Below are 18,464 nucleotides of genomic sequence, written 5' to 3' on the forward strand. Positions count from 1 at the left end.
CAGAAAGTTGTAGCTTGTCCTCAGACTATCATTTTCCTCTTTAAAAGAAAAGCAGCAAGGCAGGGAATGGGATGATTTCTTCACTTCCAATTTTAGCATGCTTCTCGGTAAAAGGTACGGATCCGTTGTGCCAACAAGGTTCAACTTCTCTCGGTAACGTTTCTTGGAATTTTTCATCCAAATGCCCAACTTCATTGGAGAGCAAATACCGGTAAGATAGCGGCATAATACAAAATCACGTGATAAAATCACGTGACTGCAAAACCCACGGACCCAGGATTAAGTCTCCATACCAGATGATGGCAGTAATGCACACAAGAAGTCGTTTGCTAGCCTTCAGTAAAGCTATAGATTTAGAAGAAAATAAACAAGAACCGAAAACCCCATAACCATGTAAAGGATTCTCATGATGTGTTTATTGTTTGACCCATTTTTTCAGTGAAGTTTGAAGCGCTTCACAGATGGCTGAACATCGATGGACAAAGAAACGTGGACGTTGAATTTAATAATTACTGCCTCCAATTGTTAGCTTGTGCCTGGCATTAGCATGCCGCTCCCCAGCCTCGGTTTATCCTTCACAATGGGTTATTATTGCACTTTTATTTGAGAGCGTCATGTATTCTGCATCTCGGCAAGACAATGTGGCTCAAAGGTAAAGTCATCAACCTGAATCATGGACATTAACACTGCGGTGTGATTTAACATTATACCTTTCATTTCTCAATGTTTGTCTCGACTTACTACACACTTTATATGCAAATGACAGGCAAAAGTCAATTTGGCATCATATTATTTTGTTACTATACTATTAGCCGCATTCTCTTAGAGTTTGTGTATCTCGCAGAAAAAAAAAAGTACCTGAGATTTTTTCGACAAAACGTCAGTTTTTTTTTTACCTGTCTTGTAGCTAAAAAAAAAACTCAATTTAATTAGTGTTACTAATGACACGAGTGTCTATTATAAGTAAGGTATAATTAATGGGGGAAAACGTACAGTGCAAGAGCAAGATCCAACAAATTGAAAATATTTCATTCAAAACGTACTACAATAATCTGCAAAGGCAGCCAGCAAAGAATAATTTTCACGTTTTTGTATTCTCCATGCTAGTGTTATTTTCTCAACTGATAACTTGTTTCTCTGCTCATTTTATTTTCCTCAGAGAGACTGGGGTTGTCTACCAGGCCTTGCCTGCCGTTGGTGCTGATGGAAAAAATGTTATGATTCTGATGCCTGTTCACGTGGTCAATGGGAAATACTATGTCCCAAGTCAAATCGTCAAACCTACAACACAGGGGAATATTGTATCGGCACCTGTTCCCATTGGAAAAAAGATTGGCGTGACGTCATTAGCCAAGAAACAAACTGTCAGCAATCTGGTTCCCCTTGTGAATCCCTTGCCTTGTAAAAACAGAATAGCAGGTCAAGCATTAGAGCTTGGTACTTCATTAAATACTCATCCACTTAAGACTATCGGACCACAAGCATTCATCAACGCCCCCAAAAATCAGGTGCTAACAGTTTCAGCTTCCAAAGCTCGCTCAGGTATTAAGAATCAGCTCCCGTTTTCATCATCCAACTCTTTTTCAAGTTCCGACTCCACCAATGTGCCCACCATATCATCGAAGACATCTGTCAGTCAAAGCAGTGATTCTTCATACATATCAGAACTCGAGAATGTTTGTTCAACTTCATCTACTACTTCACTTTCACTGGGACCAGCCAAATCACACTTGCAATTAATTCCAAAGGTTTCCCAGAGGCCCGATAGTCCAATGAAGTGGGTGATTGAAGAAGTCAACTCTAATGAGTCTGCTCTTCCAAATTCTCCTCCTGTTCTATCAAAGACCTATCAAACCTTGGAAACAAGCAACAAGTTTGGAGCGCTTGAAAAAGTGGTGCCAGATTCGCTGTCATCCTTAGCTACCAGTGAAACACATCAGCAGCAGGCCATGGTCATGTGCGACGGCAGGGTGTTTTTTGCAGCCGAAAAGGACGCCCTTTCATCACCAGTGGCGAGCAGGAAAAAAAAATGCGCACCAAAAAACTCTTTAGCCCCTTCATCCTCATCGTCACTCATGCAGCACTCAAGGATGACCACTTCCAATGGGCCAAATGAAGTGATTGACCTTTGCAGTGATGATAATCCAAATGATGTGAGTCAAACACTGCTTATGGACTCTTCTTTAGATGAAGATAATGTAATATTTGTATCATATATTCCACCCAAATCTGAAAATGCGCCATTACAAAGTATGGCTGAACAAACACTGCAGAATGAAACAAACCGAACAAGAACTTTGGGCCATGTGACTGAACATATAAGGACAACGCTGAATTCCTCTGAGACCGCCCATGATCATCTGGCATGTGGAAGCTCCATTGATAGAATCCAGAAACCCGATCAGAGCGTGATTGGAAGCACAGTTGCTAATGAATACAGTGACTCCGTCATTAGCAGTCACTATAACAGCGATGAACAACAGTTGGACAGCTTTGAGGTTTCCCGGCGAATGGATGATTCAGGCCTAACCAGTGGAGAATCCACAGACAAAGAAGAGGTGAGAAAAGTACTTTGGTTCAATATTTTCTTTTTTTACACTCTTGGTTGAGGTTGCCAAGGTTTTTGGTAGGTCATTTAGAAAGTCAAGTCAAAAATGCTCTTTGCAATGTTATGATTTATGCAGCCTCACTGTTTTCTGAGTATGGTCGAGTGATGTTCGCAAACTGAGCCCTGATTGGATGCGATGAACTGTGATGTCATGTTCAGTCCACAGCGTGTGGCATTATGGTCGCCCTCTGTGATGAACAAAAAACAAAAATCAATATTAATCCAAATGTCATGTTTAGACTTGAGTGAGCACATAAAATATATTGTAAATATATATTTTTTTACTTGACTTCTCCTGAAGTTTGAAACCACTTACTGAAAATGACATATAAATGACAAACAAAAGCTATGCAAAATAATTTTACATGGATAAGTCAGTTTTAATTAGACAAAGGGTAACACATTTTTGGAGGGGGCAATGTTTTGATCAGTTAAATGAGATGGAATGTGCTGCCAATATAATTATTGTTTTTTTTGTTGTTTTTTACTTTCAGCGTTCCTCAAATGCACTACCACTTTGCAGATCATTTGACCACCTACTGAGAAAAAACTTTGGAGTTACAGCTGATGTGAGAATTTGCCTGCATAGAATTAATCCAGAATCATCTGGTTTTGGACTTGACAAGCTTGCACGGAATGGGCCCACTGAGAACATTCTGAACCCCACAAACCTTTTGAAAGAAAGTGAACTTTTCATGCAGTACCATTACAATCCACATGGCCTCGACCGCAGCGCTTGTCCAGTTGATGTCAAAACGGCAAAATTAGCAGGCGGAGAAAGTGTTGCTTCAAGTCCCCATGCAGGTAACAACTCAGCCAAGTATTTTTTGTTTTTCTTTGTTTTTTTTTTGCCTGCTAAGAAAGCAAAATGTCCATCTGGCAGAAGTTTCTTTAAGACAATGTTCTGTGATCTGGACACAGGGTCAATGGTTGGCTATGTGGAGCCAATCGATGAAGATATCACCATCTCAGATGAAAATGACACACCAAGCAACCAAGACTCAACTTCCCAGAGTTTGTATAGTGCACATTCCAATACAAGTAGAATGGGAAGGGCCAGGAAGCGCCCAAAGTGTCCATGTTGTGTTCCTGGCACCCAGGGCCTGGCCGTGAAGACCGGCACCAAGGTAGAAGAGTCGCAGAGGTTGACATGGACAAGAAACCACACGAGTAAAAGGAGTAGACGTTAGCAATAGGTCAAATAACAGAAGTTAATGTGTGACTTTCTGTCACGTTTGAATTGCGTTCAAGAGATTTACGCAAATACTCCAAGAGTGTCCTTCGTTGTGGATCAAAACCGCAGCAGCAAATGCACCGAAAGTGTCGCTAAGTTAAGTTGGCGATGAACCAAAATTGACCTTGTCAGAGTGATTGTCGTCCCGCAGATAGTTGAGCACAGGAAAACTGTTTCCGTTTATTTTTGTCTTGTCATTTGATGCCCTCCGCTTAGCTCTTAACCTGCCTCCCAGTTTTCAAGCAATTTCAGCTGGACATTCTTATACAGCTGGCGTTAAATATAACCACAACCTATTTTTGTATAATTGCGTCCATGTTTCTCTTAAAGTATTTTTTCAGTTTTCCCAATTGGTCTTTAATGTGATGATAGCATTTTCGTTAAATAACTTATTAACAATAACTTATTATTTCTACTTTAGAATACTAAGAAAGTCTTGTTTACAATCTTGAAAACAATGTTAAAAATGATGTTCTGTTATTGTTTAGCATTAACATCCATCGGCTTGTCTTTTGTGGATATCGGATTACTTGAATAAAATACTAATATCAAATAAGACTGCTGTGTTTTTGCATTGAGACAGAATTGAGCCAATAAGTCATTCAACTGTCTTTGCAAAAAAAGTGCCTTGACTTGTTTTAAGGTTTGACCTACATATAAAAGCCTGCACGTAATGGATTTTATCATGCATGGAAATTTATGACGTTTCAGAAAAAAAAAAATACACCTGTTGCCCAACCTAACCCTTAATTCATAAATATAAAAAAATATGACTATATACATGAGTTATTTTCTTGGGCTCCCTCTCGCTAACATTTTCAGAAATAGGCACTGAAGATTTAAATTCTCATTTTGTGGATGGGTAGGTATTCCAGATCCTTAAATGCTTGTCCCTTGAAAATGTCCTTTGTCTCATCCAACTTGGACGCCTATCCTGAGGTACATAATAGCAGGAAAGCTCACCACTGAGACCCTTCAAACCCCAAGCGACTATTTTATCAAGCCCAAGGCTCCAAACAGATGAAGTACCTGAGTGATCCACACGATGGTGAAGATTACTTACAAAGCACTTACATTTCTGAAATGCATAGGTCAAATTTACAGCCTTTTAGCCTGTGGAGTCTGGAAGGGGTTGACCCAATCTCTAAGACTTGGATAGTGGCGTGATAAAGTTAGACGTGGGGTGAACTCAATGTTTGTGCTGTAAAACACAAACAATGACAATGCTCAGTAATCATTCCTTTGTTTTGAAATTACTTGCATGTTGTTTTTGATCCCCTACTTCGCTGTCCAATCTATAATATCGCCAAGTGGTCTGGGAGGGTTTAGATGTGGCACTGTTAATCCCTATTAAGATATTCATATGTGGCTTTTGTTGTACTTGAAAGTCATTTATGATTTGAATATGGCTTTATTTTGCAACTACTATGAAGTATAATAAAAATTTACTGAAATGTTCATCATGATAAGCATTAAAATTCAAGTCAAAATAAATGTTTTGTGCCTGTCGAAAAATGTTAAGTCACAAGCAGGAAATCTATCAAATCTGAATTTAATAAACTGATATGATTAGAATGATTATTGTCATAGTTTGAGTCAATTGAAGGGCGTACGTTGCTGTTTTTACATAAAACGCATTTTGTCACATCTCTCACTCTAGTGCAGATATCGTGCTGCTAGGAATGTAAACAATCAGATAACTATCTGAGATGAGAGACAGAAAAGACAATACAATATGAACCTGCCCTTTTCTCCAAATTCACAAAAGCGCCTCGCATCTTCCTTTAAGTTTAAAACTTGGAATCACATGAAAAGATCTAAGACCGTAATTGTTGAGGGGTGTGCTCACTTATGATCTCCCTTTCCCCCCTAAGTCAGGCTCCAGCCCTCTGCAACTCTCCACAGAATGAGTCGTACCAAAATATGGATGGATGACCTCCGTCCATTGACAAATGATTAAAAAGACAACAGGTGAGTGTGGCTGCCAAACGCCTTTTAGCAATATTAAAGTGGGAATATGCATTCCAAATACTGCCGTTTTTTTTTTTTTTTTTTAATAAAAAAACAACACGTCACCTAAACAACACCAAACCCAAGGTGAAGGTCAGAACTATAGTTTGGGCTTTTTGTCAAGGTGATCAATAATACAGTCTCAAGTTGTCCGATTCATCCGAAGGTCAAAATCACATGAAGCCGATTTTAGAAATAGGTCCAACGTGATTTAGCTTGGTGTCACTCACGGTGCTTGAAAAAAACAACGCAGGCTTGTTAACTTTGTGTCCACTATATCATTATTGCTCATGATAGCGCGGAACATTTCAGAACAAGGTCAGTGCCTGTAACAGAATGTTGAATCTCCTGATATGAGAATCAGATGAGATTTTCCAAACAAATTTGCAAGCGAGTGGAGGGAGGCCATCTCTCTGTGCTGCGCTCCTTCCTCCTATCCTCCAGTCAGACTATAATACTGAAGGTGCGCTGAAGTGCCTCTGCACAAGCAGGATGAATTCCTCACGATATCCTTTAGGGAGACTACTGCCGTTGAAGGTAAGACTTTTTGTTGTTTGTGAAAGTAAACTAAGTAAACTGTGAGCACTTGTTAATTGTGGCGCCGTGCATTAGCGAAAGCTATTTGTTAGTGCAGTTTTAACTTCTTAAGTCTTAAAATGAAATGTTTTAATTTCCCGCCATTAGTTTGTAAATTGGAAGCCCAAAAGTGTGTAGTGAAATGGCATCAATGGAATTAATGTATGTAATATTTTCCAATGTGTTTTGATCTGTGATGCTTTTTCATCAAAACCATCCGTCCTAAATCAGTAGTACCAAACAAATAGTACCAAGACCATGACAGGTTCATTGGAATAGTGACTTTGACAGAAACCCCGTTTCATTCCATCACATGTTCCCGTTGTCCTCAGGTGTCGTGCATGTTGTGCTTGACCATGTGCCTGTTCAGCGGGCCTCTCTGCTCAGAGGCAGCCAAGCGTCGCTGCGGCTCGGAACTCCTCAGTGACCTCTTGTTTGTGTGCGGTGACCGTGGCCTCTACTTAGGTACGTGCGTCCTCATGGTTTCCGCTGCCCAGCCAATTAGTTTATTATTTATTTACGTCTGCTTAAAACAAAACTTCAACCTTTGAATAATCTGGAGAACATTTATTCATACCCCTGGTCACCTTTTCACCCCATTACCTTTCTCCTCTGCTAGCCTCCGTGTCCATTTGGTATCAATGTGAGGGCAGTGCTTGAAAATGGGAGCGTACCCACCGGTACACAGTGCCACATTGTGTGATAGCATTATTGGTGCAGCACTTGCTATCTGAGGGGAGCTTTGTTTTCATAGAAGGGGGTGGGGGGGCCTGGATGGTAATAACCTGACTGAGTCGATTTTAATTCAGGACTGTCTGACTATGCGTTTGGTTGCTTATTAAATATTTAATTGAGAGTCCATGTGAATCAGATGTCTTGAAGGAGAGAAACGTATAAAACATGCAGGCCCTCGAGGACTGGAGTTGAACACCCAGCCGCTAGTCCAATAACAATACAAAGACGGCAATGATGATATGCTATGTTGTAGATTTGAGAATCTGACCCTCATGTTTGTTTCATGACAGGTAAAGGTACATGGTCTGGATATGGTTCTCGGCCCAGGGGGAAGGGGATCGTGGACAAATGCTGCCGGTCAAATGGCTGTGAACTGCATCATCTGGAGATGTACTGCGCTAAGGCGCAGAAGCAACAGCAGACTACGCCGTGGCCAAGCACAAGCACAAGCATGGACACCCTCAGCACAAAAGCAACAGACGTGGTAAGAACTGCATTCAACTGCTTCACATAACTCACAGTTCAAAGTTCAGGGGTAGAGTCTTAGAAATCTCGGTCTATATTTCTTCATCGATGCGTCCAATTATTACAAAACATTATAATTTCCATCCTTTATTCAAATGCAGTATTTGAAATTGATAGTGAAGATAATGCACAAACAAAATTTAATGATTTTGGTCTATAACGTATTGGAAATTTTGCAAAGAAAATAACGGTGCCGATCGTTTATACTCCCTGATCAAAAACTTGCTACTAAAGAGGTGAGCCAAATAACGTGTGTATGTTGAAATGACCACTGTGATGAAAAGTTATCATTTACTAGATTAAAGAATGTAAATAGATGTGTGCAACAAATCATGCTGGTACTGAACCATAACGAGTCAAATCAGTTCAGGTCAAACAAAAGACCAAGGTCATCTGATGCAGAGAAGCTCCTGCCTACCAAGTCCTTGAAACGCTTCATTGTGCTTATCGTTGTCTTGCAGGCTTATCAGTTCCAAGCGGTATTTCAGAAAAGACTTTTGCAGCACCTGGGGTCCCCCGACAGTCCAAAGAGAGAGACTTATAGTAGCAAAAGAAAGCCGTCGTCACGCAGGAAGATAAACCCACAGCACACGACAAGGGAGGCCCCCACTCCAAGGACATCATCTTAACCCAAGATGACCATTTGAGTGAGTGAGACTGTCTCATGGACGCTCCTTAGAGGACTGGTCTGACTTTCACCAGCAGGTGCTTTATGTCATATGTACTAAGTGTTTTGTCCTTTTGGAAAATGCAACTACTTGTTTCGTGTTTTGCATATTTCACTTGAGTTAGTGACAATTACAGAGTTGCAGAGTTTAACCTCTTTCACGGGCACAACATTACGATCAAAGATATTGCAATAATCAGGGTTGGAAACTTTACATCACAAAAATGGATACATTAATAAATTAAATGGATTAATGATGAATTATGGTCTTTTAAATCAATCGCACTCTGTAATTTTAGAAAGCTACTTTTTTAATGCATTTAAATCTTTCCCACATTTGAGTGTCTCTAAATGACCTTTGGTCCACATTCTGTATTGCAGGTTGAGTTTGCACAAGTTTTCCAAATGCTATTGTTTTGTTTTGAATAATTCTCCAGCTGCTGGTCTATTGCTAGTCAAATCTTTTGCTGTGTATATAGTCCACATTTCTAACTGTCTTTCACAGATGTTCCATTTGTTTATTATTATGACTTGCACTTTGTTAAAATATTGTTATTTGTAAAATATCTCAAATATCTTTAGCCTATTTTAGTGTGTATGGAGTTGTACTTTCATTTCTTTATTATTATGACTTGCACTTTGTTAAAATATTATTATTTGTAAAATATCTCAAATATTTTTAGCCTGTTATATTGTGTATGGAGTTATACTTAGAGCTTATTGCATATCTGTGTTGTATATATTAAAATAACTATTTATTTCTCTTAGACACCATATAGTTGGACTGTTTAGATTAAAAGATTATGTTACCGGAGATGGATTGATCCAATTGCTAAAGAATGAATGACTGGATGAGAACAACATGATTGAGTGATTTGCTTTTGAGTGACTTACAGCATGACAGGTTATGTTTTTTACGGATAATTCATAATAATACGTTGTTTACCGCAACATGACCTTATATTTAGATGTCGAGTCTCGGTGACACAGAACACAGCAGATCGTTTAATAACAAGACTGAAGTTATCTAGTCCCCACAGTTCAGAAGGCCATCTCAGAAAAGAACCAAATAGGGCTTGCATTGTTTAGAAAGCAGCGATATTAGCAAAATTGTATCATTGCTTATATAAATTGTGGTGAATTCTCTTCGATGGTCAGCTGGTCTTCCAAACAAGATGGTGAAAAAGTGGCTGGCTTGGGGAAGGAAAACTTCAGTCACACATGGCTGATTGGGGAAAGATTTTATTCAACCGATGTCAGAGAGAAGTGTCTCGCGCCCTAGCCAAGATGTCGAGTCCCTTTGTCTACTCTCGTCCTAAACCTTATACTCTTGCGCTTCCCTCCACGCGGGAGCGCGCAGATAGGGCTGTTGGCTGACCTATGACCCCGCAGTTGCCTCCTCATCTCTACATCATGTGCATCTTAGCAGTTGTTAATGGAAGCCAGATGTGTCTGGCGCCAATGAGTCTACCTTCCTGGACCAAGCCCTAAACAATACCACACGAACCTGACCCGAACATGACCTGGTCATACTTAGGCTTACTAGTGAGATATACATTGCATGATACCAGAATAAAAATTCACAACATTCCCCCCTGCCGGGGCACATCAAGTGCCCCGGCAACAACTCAACACGAAAAAGACACCGGTACATCAAAAACCTTCCCCCAACCATTTCATGGTTTTCGTCTACAATTTGGACCTATTTGTCTCATCCTAAATCATGCTCAAGGCATGCTACTTAAGGTTACATTAACTAGGAAAGCTCAACCTAATTTAATAGCAAATTCCTCCCTGACAGCAATCTGAGGCCTCTCAGGAACCACATTTGACCAAGATCGAATCCCCCAACCCCATCAACTGATTGACGCCGTCCGCACACCCCCCTTCGGTAATATATCACCAACGCCATCAATTTGGAGAGGAAAAGTTTGCTGTGGCCCGTTAGAAGCCCCAAAAAGCCGCCGGACCGCCGTCGAAAAAACCTCGCCAATCTAATGACGAGGAAAAAGAGGGAGGCCCATTCTACACCCCCGGAGGCGCCTCTCACCTGGCGAGAGTCAGGTGAAGGGAGCTCCGGCACACACCACATTTCACAAAGCGTAGCATGAGCCCTAAACACAGCAACAAGCAGAACCATGACCCTCAAACACAGATCGCTCAACATGCAACGTCGTATCGTAAACATGCCACGGGGCAAGCAAATGAGGTCACATAATAAAGTAAATAACATGGCAACAAAACAACGATGTAACACAGTGAGGTATATAAAAACGAATCGTCAAAGCATGCAAGAACATTAAACCCGGTGTTGCGCTGCCCCCCTCGCATGCACAAGTGCGTGCAGATATGAAATCCAGTCCCCTGATCCGTCAGTGGAAAATAGCACTAGTAGTAGACGGCACCGTCCCGGGCCGGCTGTCCGTTCAGTGTCCTCCTGTTGCTTATGATGGCCGTTGACTCCCGTGCAAGGCCCCGGTCAGCAGCCAGGCGACCTATGCCAAGCTAAAGCTACTGTCTGTATCGAGTGACTTTAACAGTGCGAACATGTGGAGTCATAATGTCAAAGGTAGCAGCCCAGGCCGGACGTCCTTCCGGCCCCGACGGCCACCGCTGGCAGGGCAACACAACCCGATAGCTCCAGTGTTTCCAGCCCCCTCAAATAATTATTTGGCGGTGATGGGGCAACGAGGAAAAGCTGTGTCAATCGTCTCATCGAAATCTCATCAGAACGCCCGAGGGCTCCCGACACCTACCCCTCGTTTCCAGAGGCCCACGCGGTCCCTGAAACAAACAAACAAACAAACAAACAAACTAACAAGCAAACAAACAAGCAAACAAACAAGCAAACACTCCAGGACTCATTCCCCTCATTCCTCGTCGTGCCGACAGCGTTGTCAGATCCCCCCAGTCACAATGTAACTTCTACCTGGTCCTGGTAGCCTTTCCTGTCACAGATGTCCCTGTCTCAATCACACTGTCATCTTTCTGAAGTCCCGTCAGTCATGTCACTTCAGCCGCTCTTTTTCCCGTCCAAATACTATTTGTCACCCCCAAACTCCTTCTTCAGTCTAAAGATGTGTAGCATTCTCAAACCGGTACCCCTCACAATACTGTAGTTTCCTACCTTTATGTATCCGTGCCTTATGTTCGAGCCACCTCACTGTTCAAACCAGTCATCATTCTGAAACAACGCTCATGTAATCTTTCCAAAACGGTACAGCCACCAAATCCTCTCCGTATTCGTTATGCCAACTACTCGTCCTAAAATGTATAATTAAACATTTGCCCTGTAATAGCAGCTTTAATGCAGTCACGTGTTCAGAAATTTCCCACTTCCTTGTCTCTGGCCCCGTCTTCCTCACATTCAATAACCTTCCAAACTTTCGTTGTGTATTGTGCCACTGTCCATTCCCAAATCACTGTATGATTTGTCCTTCGCACTTTGTCATTGAAAAACCTTAAACCTTATTGTCACTAAATTGTTACCACGCTTCGCATCCATTCCAGGCTGTTGTCTCCCGTCAACTCCCTTTCTTTCAAGACGCTTCTTCTGCTCCTTCCATCACTGCTAGTTGAATTCTGGCGTGTCCTGTTAAAGCTTAAAAACAAGTGAATTTGGAAAAAAACTTTGTATATCACAATTACAAATTGCAACCTACTCACCCTTTCCTGTTTTACCACTCCCCCCTTTTGACACATTCACCCAATGTGTCATTACGTATCAAAAGGAACCTGCAAAGCGTCCCCTCTCATCACCACACTCATTGTAGCCAGGCCCACGGAACCTCTAGCTTCCATCTGGGCCCCGGGACCGTCACCCCAAGTCTCTGAAACTTGACTGTCCACCACACACTCGGCAACACACACAAAAATCAGCGCACTCCTGTCAGTGAGCTTATAGCCCTGCTGACAGCGGACATTTGTACACACAAAAACAGACATCAAGTATCAAAACAAAAACAGTCATAAAATGAATCCTGGCGCTCCGGGATCCTGTCCTGAAAACCATGTAATCAACAGGTTCATTATAAAAACCAAAAGGGCAAGGGTTAACATATTCTCGTAAATTCAACACAAACGTTCCACGAACGCAATCGACAACCTGCAAGAACGAAAAAAAATTACGCAAACAATGCGCAATCCGCTCCTTGGCTGGTGGCCGTTGCTGCTGCTGCTGCAAAAAATCAAGTCACACAGAAAAACAAAGCAGAGCTCGCTCATGTCGCAAGCAAGCTCAAGCGTCAACCATTTGGTCACTGTCCACCTAGTCCGTCACCCCGTTGGGTGAGCTCAAAGTCGTCACACGTCAAATCGTCCAAAGTCTTGATGTTCAATACTAGTTCTGTCTTGTCTGACCATATCACTGAAACGGGCCTTCTCCATCGAACCGTTTTGTTGTTGATGGTGCCCCTGATTGATCATTGAACCATGGTTCCGATCGGAACTCATCACTTACCAGTTCCAGTCCCTCCGATCTGTACCACCCCTTCAGGTGAGAGGAATCTTATCCTCAATGGCAAACACATCACCCCAACTTCAGACCTCTCTGGCCAATCATACTGCGCACACACAGCCGTAGATGATCACATGCGCACTCACCCATCCACACACTCACGGACACACTCATCCGTCTCTATCACTCAGCTCTCCCCCCAAACCAAGCAAAGTTAGTATGTTAGTGTGTAGGCAAATATTGACTCCTAATAGTGACTCTTCACATTCGGACATACTCGTCAACATGACCTATTGTAAAATCTCCAATTCAATTTTCCATAAACTCGCCCATCAGATTCATCGCAAATTGTCATATATGTCTATCTGAGGGACTAACTGTGGGACCCGCGTTTTGAGGGAGCCTCCATACCCTCGTATTGGTCCTACAAACTCGATCTCTATTACTTATGTTAATTAAATTCAATAAAGATGGGTCAGACTATTCTCTCTGGCTTTTTACGTCATCATTTGGCTCTCCCCCTTTTTCCCCGTTGTCTTGCTCAAAACTGTTTCTCAGTCTGCTTCTCTTTATTGCCCCTCTTGGCGAGTCTCATTCCCCCCTTTTTCTTTTCTTCTTTTTTTTTTTCTATTTCCTTCTTCTTCCTAAAACTCCTGCCTGTCACACCATCCAACACCTCTCCCTACTTCCTTAAGTGGTCGCCTATCACCACTCCTTTCATCCACTCACTCGCGCGGTCTGCCCCCCTTCTGCAAAGCTGCAGCTCCACACAGGGAGCTCCGAGCCTTCTCCCTCGAATGAGCAGTTTTTAATGTAACTTACGTCATTGCCGTCCAGATCTTCTATCCTCAACCTCTCCTGCTGTCAATCCCTGTTAAAATGGCAAATTCCTACTTGCTCCAATCCGATCTATGACAATGGAGTTTTCCCTTATCAGACCCTTCGAATATCTATGTCCTCCTATTATCTTCGCCTCCACCTCTTAGTAGTTCTTTTGACAGAATCTCCTATTGGTAACCCTACAGCGGACTGTTTAGCATATAATCCCTTACTTCGCTCTCCTGCTTCTACATTGCCGTGTGGGTGCAGTTGAATTTGAGCCCTATCTCAGTCATTATCTTGTTACCTGTGGCCTTGTGCGACTCCTATGCATGAATGTGTGAAAGTCAAAAATTTAACGGATCCAACTTTCTGACTACCCAACCTCCACTATGGTGCAACAAACTTCTATCGTATTGAGTAGGTACATCGAGCGTCCTAGCTTCTCCTTGGCTGAATCCACTTTAGTCTAGATGTCCCATTCTAAAATGTATCTAACTCGATTTCTACTTCTTATGTCTGGTGAGCCAAAACATCAGATCTCGCACCTGTTTCTCACCGTTTTAGCCTACTGGTTTTATTCAAATCTGTTCAATCTCTGACCATGATGCTTCTCTCTGTAGCTCTACACATTATTCAATTTTTTATCAAATCTCCTCAGTTCTGTCAAACCCAGTGCACAATGAAGCTCCTGTCCACTCTAACCCAAGCCCCACGAGGTCTTAGCACCGCCAGGAGTGCGATTTGGCCGTCGGACATTTCAAGTCCATATCTTCTGCCGCACCTCACCCTCTCAAGATGGTGTCCTTTTGTCGTTGCTTCAGAGCCAACACATCCATCACTCTCGAATGAGTCCATTGTTCAAATGTCCATTTTTTCTTCAACATTGTGAGTTCCTCCACTTCTCACTGTCTTTTCTCGTCTCCGAGGATGTTGTCTATCCTCCGGAGTGTACTTGCCCCCTCCAAGCACAACAACAGTCTTACTTTGTCCTTGCCAAAGGTCAAAGGTGCCTCAAAGCCAGGCACCGTCTTGTAGTCGTCCGCGGCTGCAGGCGGAGTCTCGGGGTCGAGTTTTCAGGGATCCTGGCACTGAGAGAGACAGACTGGGACACCAAACTTGTAAGGCTATCTCCAAATGTAGCTGCTGCCCTCCATTCACTAGTAACGTTTGTTTACCAAAAGTCGAATTCTCCTAGTAACAGCAATGTCGTCTTTATATTGTAAGTCCTGCAACTCATCCTATTGTCGAGCTACGTTTTGTCTATAGTTCCAATTTAATGGGACAGTACATTGTGTCTTCAGTATCATTATTCAAAATTAACTCCGAGGTCTGCGTCCCACAACTAGCCCTGATCTATGTCTTGATCTCTCACGCGTTATTACCTGTGTCATGCTTGCTCAAAAATGCGACTTAGAATATGTGCTGTGAATTTCCAATCTCCTCGATCAAAGTGGATCCCGCTTCTCAGCTCTCCTCTCTCATGCTCCTGTTAGCCTGCAATTGTTCAAATCAAAAATGTTATTGTCTTTTAACTGTCTTTCTGTTGAACCTCTAAGTCTCTCGTGTTGCTAACTTATCTCCTCCAGGAAATGATTTAAAGGGTGTTAAAGAAAGGACCAATAGATTACTCCCAATATCTCCTCATTATTTACGAGTTAGCCCCCCTTTCTTCTCTCACTCCCTCTGTCTATCTGTCTCTGGCTGCATTTTGGCGTCCTGACGTAAATTAGTGAAGAATTTGGGGGCAGCGCTCCACGAAGCCTTTCCTCAGACGACCTGGGAGTTCTGTCCGTGTCTCTTTGCCCTCTGGGAGGAGACGTGCGCGTCCACCGTCTCATATTTGTTTGGTCAATCTTGTTCAAGTTAACGTAATCACTCACTTTCTCATTAGTTGTCAGATGGGCTAGGGGCGCTAGCCGCCCTCAACAGGCTCCCTCTTAATTTACGAGCGAACCCCCCTTTCTTCACTTTCTCCCCCCACCTATCGGTCTTGGGCCGAATGTGTAGCGTCCTGCCATAGATCACTGCTGCCACGGCCCAACTGTTTTCTTAAGACACACAGGTACACAAACATTAGTATTTTAGTGAGTATTGCAAGCATGTCTCTCTCTTGCCTATTTGCAAACTGTTCAACATTAGTGCCAGTGAAGTTTCAGTTTCAATCATGCACGTTCGTTGTTAATCATGCACCCTTTGCTCATCCACATTTGATCTCCCCTCGTCATGTCTCAGTTCTCATCGACATTGACCTCTACCGGGGGGACCCAGCCTCGCCTTTGCGGGCTCCTCGGCACAGCGCCCTCGGACAAGGGGGGGGGGGGCAGCGTATCAATGTTGACGCCACGGGCTGGCCAGGCCCGCGCGTCTCGCCGGCCCCCACCTTTGCCGACAGAGCACCATTCCGCGCCTTGGAGCACCCAGGGCCCCCTCCTTTCTTCTCACACTGCCGTCTCCCTTCCCCCATGCGTGTGCACATAAACGCACACACACCGAGCGCGCACACAACCGCACATGCACACACCCATCCGCGCGCACGCACGCCCGCTCAATACACACCGCGCGCACGCAGAGCTCACACACTCACACGCATCCGCACGCACGCGCACCACATACACCAAGCGCGCACACAGCTCAGACGAACGACAACTGACAGAAACTTCACAGACATTACGCACAAACATAGAACACAGACAAAGGGATTCGAATCCATCTCTCATGTAGCTTCTCACTAACCGCTTCCATGCGGTTTGGTCATTCTGTGTCTTCTTACCGTGCGCAGGTGCACTTACAAACAAGCCCTTTGCACTTCTCGTCTTTGTTTCCCCTAATAGCGCTTTGCATTTCCCCTTATACTGCAGATTTTTAACTTCAGTGTGCACACAAATTACTTTTTTTACATGGTATACCAAAATTAACCCCCTGAGGCCTCTTTTTCCACGTTTTCCAATTTCTATCGGCTGCGCACTCCTCCGCTCTGCCAATTGCGGTCTGCTGCAAGCCGTAAATTTTATCAGACTTTGACAGGAGTGTGTGCTATTACAGTGCGCCTCGCCAATCGGAATCGGACCGTGACGACTTGGGTACAACCGCAGCGCACCGGTTCACCCCGGTAAGTTGCCCGAAGGGTAGCTGTTAGCAGCGCTAGCTCGCCAACGGCATCAAAGCGAACAAGAGAAATATTTTTATTTTCTACTTGCAACCGAAGTTCGACGACGCCGAAGATAATCATGAAGACCAAATGTGCTAAATGTGCTCGTGGAGTAACCACAAAGTCGAAGGCCGTCCAGTGCAGTCTGTGCGACGGATGGATTCACATCGCCTGTTGCGGTATTGAGAAGGCGGAATATGAATGCCTACGGATGGTAACCTCCTCGGCTGTGAACTTCCTCTGTGACCACTGTCAGTGTGTATTTAGCGATATGCGCGTAAAGTCAGGACTTCCACCACTCACTCCCCAAAACGCTCCCGTAACTCAAGTTTTGCGCTCTGCAGACTGCTCCCCGGTTCGGGTCACCTTTCCTACCTCATCCTGCTCTACGACAACGCCATTGACAAAGTGTAACTCAGAGCCGGATATCTCCACCCTGACAGCACCCACAGTCCTAAAACAGCCTGCTCCAAAGGCAACCTACGCCGCTGTTGCTGCAAGCCCAGATCCCGACGCGCCCAAAGAAGAAGAAGAAGAAGAAGAAGAAGAAGAAGAAGAAGATGATTTTATTCCTGTACGGAACAAGAAACACAAACCAAAAGCTCCGAATGTCAGCTCTCAGATGCAAACTGTCTTAGACAAACTCTCAGCGCTACAAAAACAGGTGACTGAAAACTCCAAGCATCAGGCAGCCGAAAACTGCAGAGCCAACCCGTCTATTCCACCTCGTGAAAGATGTTTGATAATTGTGAATGCCCCGGAATCTTTGAAAGAATCTTCGGCCGAGAGAATTGTTGACGATCAAACATTTCTCCAACGTATGGTGTCACTCATGTTTGACGAAGGTGAAGAAGGGATACACGTTATCTCAGCTTACAGGCTTGGACGCAAATCGGAGGACTGCTCAAAAACGCGCCCGCTGAAACTCGTACTTAACAACGAAGCGGAATGCCACCGCGTTCTCAAAAGAACCTTTCGCCTGAAAGGTGAAAAGTTCTATGTGCTGCGTGACCTATCGCCGGAGGATCGAATCAAAATGAAAGATGCAGTCACTGAACTTCGTACTCGCCGTGCAGCCGGTGAAACTGATCTACGCATTGTGGATTTTCGCGTTGTTCAGAAGAGGACCAGAGAGACCTGGAGACCGATTACCTTTATCCCGAAGCATTAACATCGCCTTTGGGATTAAGGGTGATCACGGCCAACGTTAGAAGCATTCGTAACAAACTAGATGACATTGAACTCCTTGTAGAGGAACAACATCCTGACCTGCTTGCTTTCACGGAAACGTGGTTAACCCCGGAGATCGCTGATTCTGAGATCCAGCTTCCAGGTTACCTCCTAACCCGGTCCGATCGTCCCGAACACCGAACTGGTGGCGGTGTCATCCTTTACTGGAAAGCGGAACTTCGTGTCCACTCGATAGTAACCAACTGCGATGCTGACAACGGAATTGAAACCCTATGGTGCCGCGTCAACAATGGGCGCAAATCAGTTACAGTTGGCGTCATCTATAGAAGCCCGTCTGCTCAAGGAACTGAGCTTGAGCTACTAGATCAACTTCGATGTCACGGGAGAGGCAGAGACTGTCTGATTGTCGGTGACTTTAATGCGCCCGCTATTGAATGGGACAGCCTCCACTGTAACCTAGATCAAGGAACTTTCGATGCCCAACTGCTTGAT

The 18,464-nt window shown here is 43.7% G+C and overlaps 2 protein-coding genes across 2 annotated transcripts; both read left to right on the forward strand.

Moving 5' to 3' along the window:
• The first annotated feature begins 239 nt into the window (after positions 1-239).
• On the forward strand, positions 240-4,398 carry lrif1 (ligand dependent nuclear receptor interacting factor 1). The gene is made up of 4 exons (XM_061272460.1): positions 240-652; positions 1,160-2,558; positions 3,103-3,412; positions 3,530-4,398. The coding sequence occupies exons 1-4, from the start codon at positions 615-617 to the stop codon at positions 3,796-3,798; spliced, it is 2,016 nt and encodes a 671-aa protein (XP_061128444.1). The 5' UTR covers positions 240-614; the 3' UTR covers positions 3,799-4,398.
• A 1,946-nt stretch (positions 4,399-6,344) lies between these two features.
• igf3 (insulin-like growth factor 3) lies at positions 6,345-8,317 on the forward strand. The gene is made up of 4 exons (XM_061272361.1): positions 6,345-6,389; positions 6,761-6,893; positions 7,454-7,647; positions 8,150-8,317. Exons 1-4 carry the CDS (start codon positions 6,345-6,347, stop codon positions 8,315-8,317), a joined length of 540 nt encoding a protein of 179 aa, XP_061128345.1.
• Positions 8,318-18,464: the final 10,147 nt, after the last annotated feature.

Source organism: Syngnathus typhle, linkage group LG2 (genome assembly GCF_033458585.1).
Source record: "Syngnathus typhle isolate RoL2023-S1 ecotype Sweden linkage group LG2, RoL_Styp_1.0, whole genome shotgun sequence".
In the NCBI taxonomy this organism is placed as follows: Eukaryota; Metazoa; Chordata; class Actinopteri; order Syngnathiformes; family Syngnathidae; genus Syngnathus; species Syngnathus typhle.

Excerpts from the sequence above, each read along its gene's own strand:
- lrif1 (XM_061272460.1), top strand. The coding sequence starts at position 615 with ATGTATTCTGCATCTCGGCAAGACAATGTGGCTCAAAG. Across the intron at positions 2,559-3,102 it reads AATCCACAGACAAAGAAGAG|CGTTCCTCAAATGCACTACC; the intron begins GTGAGAAAAGTA and ends TTTTACTTTCAG. Across the intron at positions 3,413-3,529 it reads TGCTTCAAGTCCCCATGCAG|GGTCAATGGTTGGCTATGTG; the intron begins GTAACAACTCAG and ends ATCTGGACACAG.
- igf3 (XM_061272361.1), top strand. The coding sequence starts at position 6,345 with ATGAATTCCTCACGATATCCTTTAGGGAGACTACTGCCGTTGAAG. Across the intron at positions 6,390-6,760 it reads GGAGACTACTGCCGTTGAAG|GTGTCGTGCATGTTGTGCTT; the intron begins GTAAGACTTTTT and ends CGTTGTCCTCAG. Across the intron at positions 6,894-7,453 it reads TGACCGTGGCCTCTACTTAG|GTAAAGGTACATGGTCTGGA; the intron begins GTACGTGCGTCC and ends GTTTCATGACAG.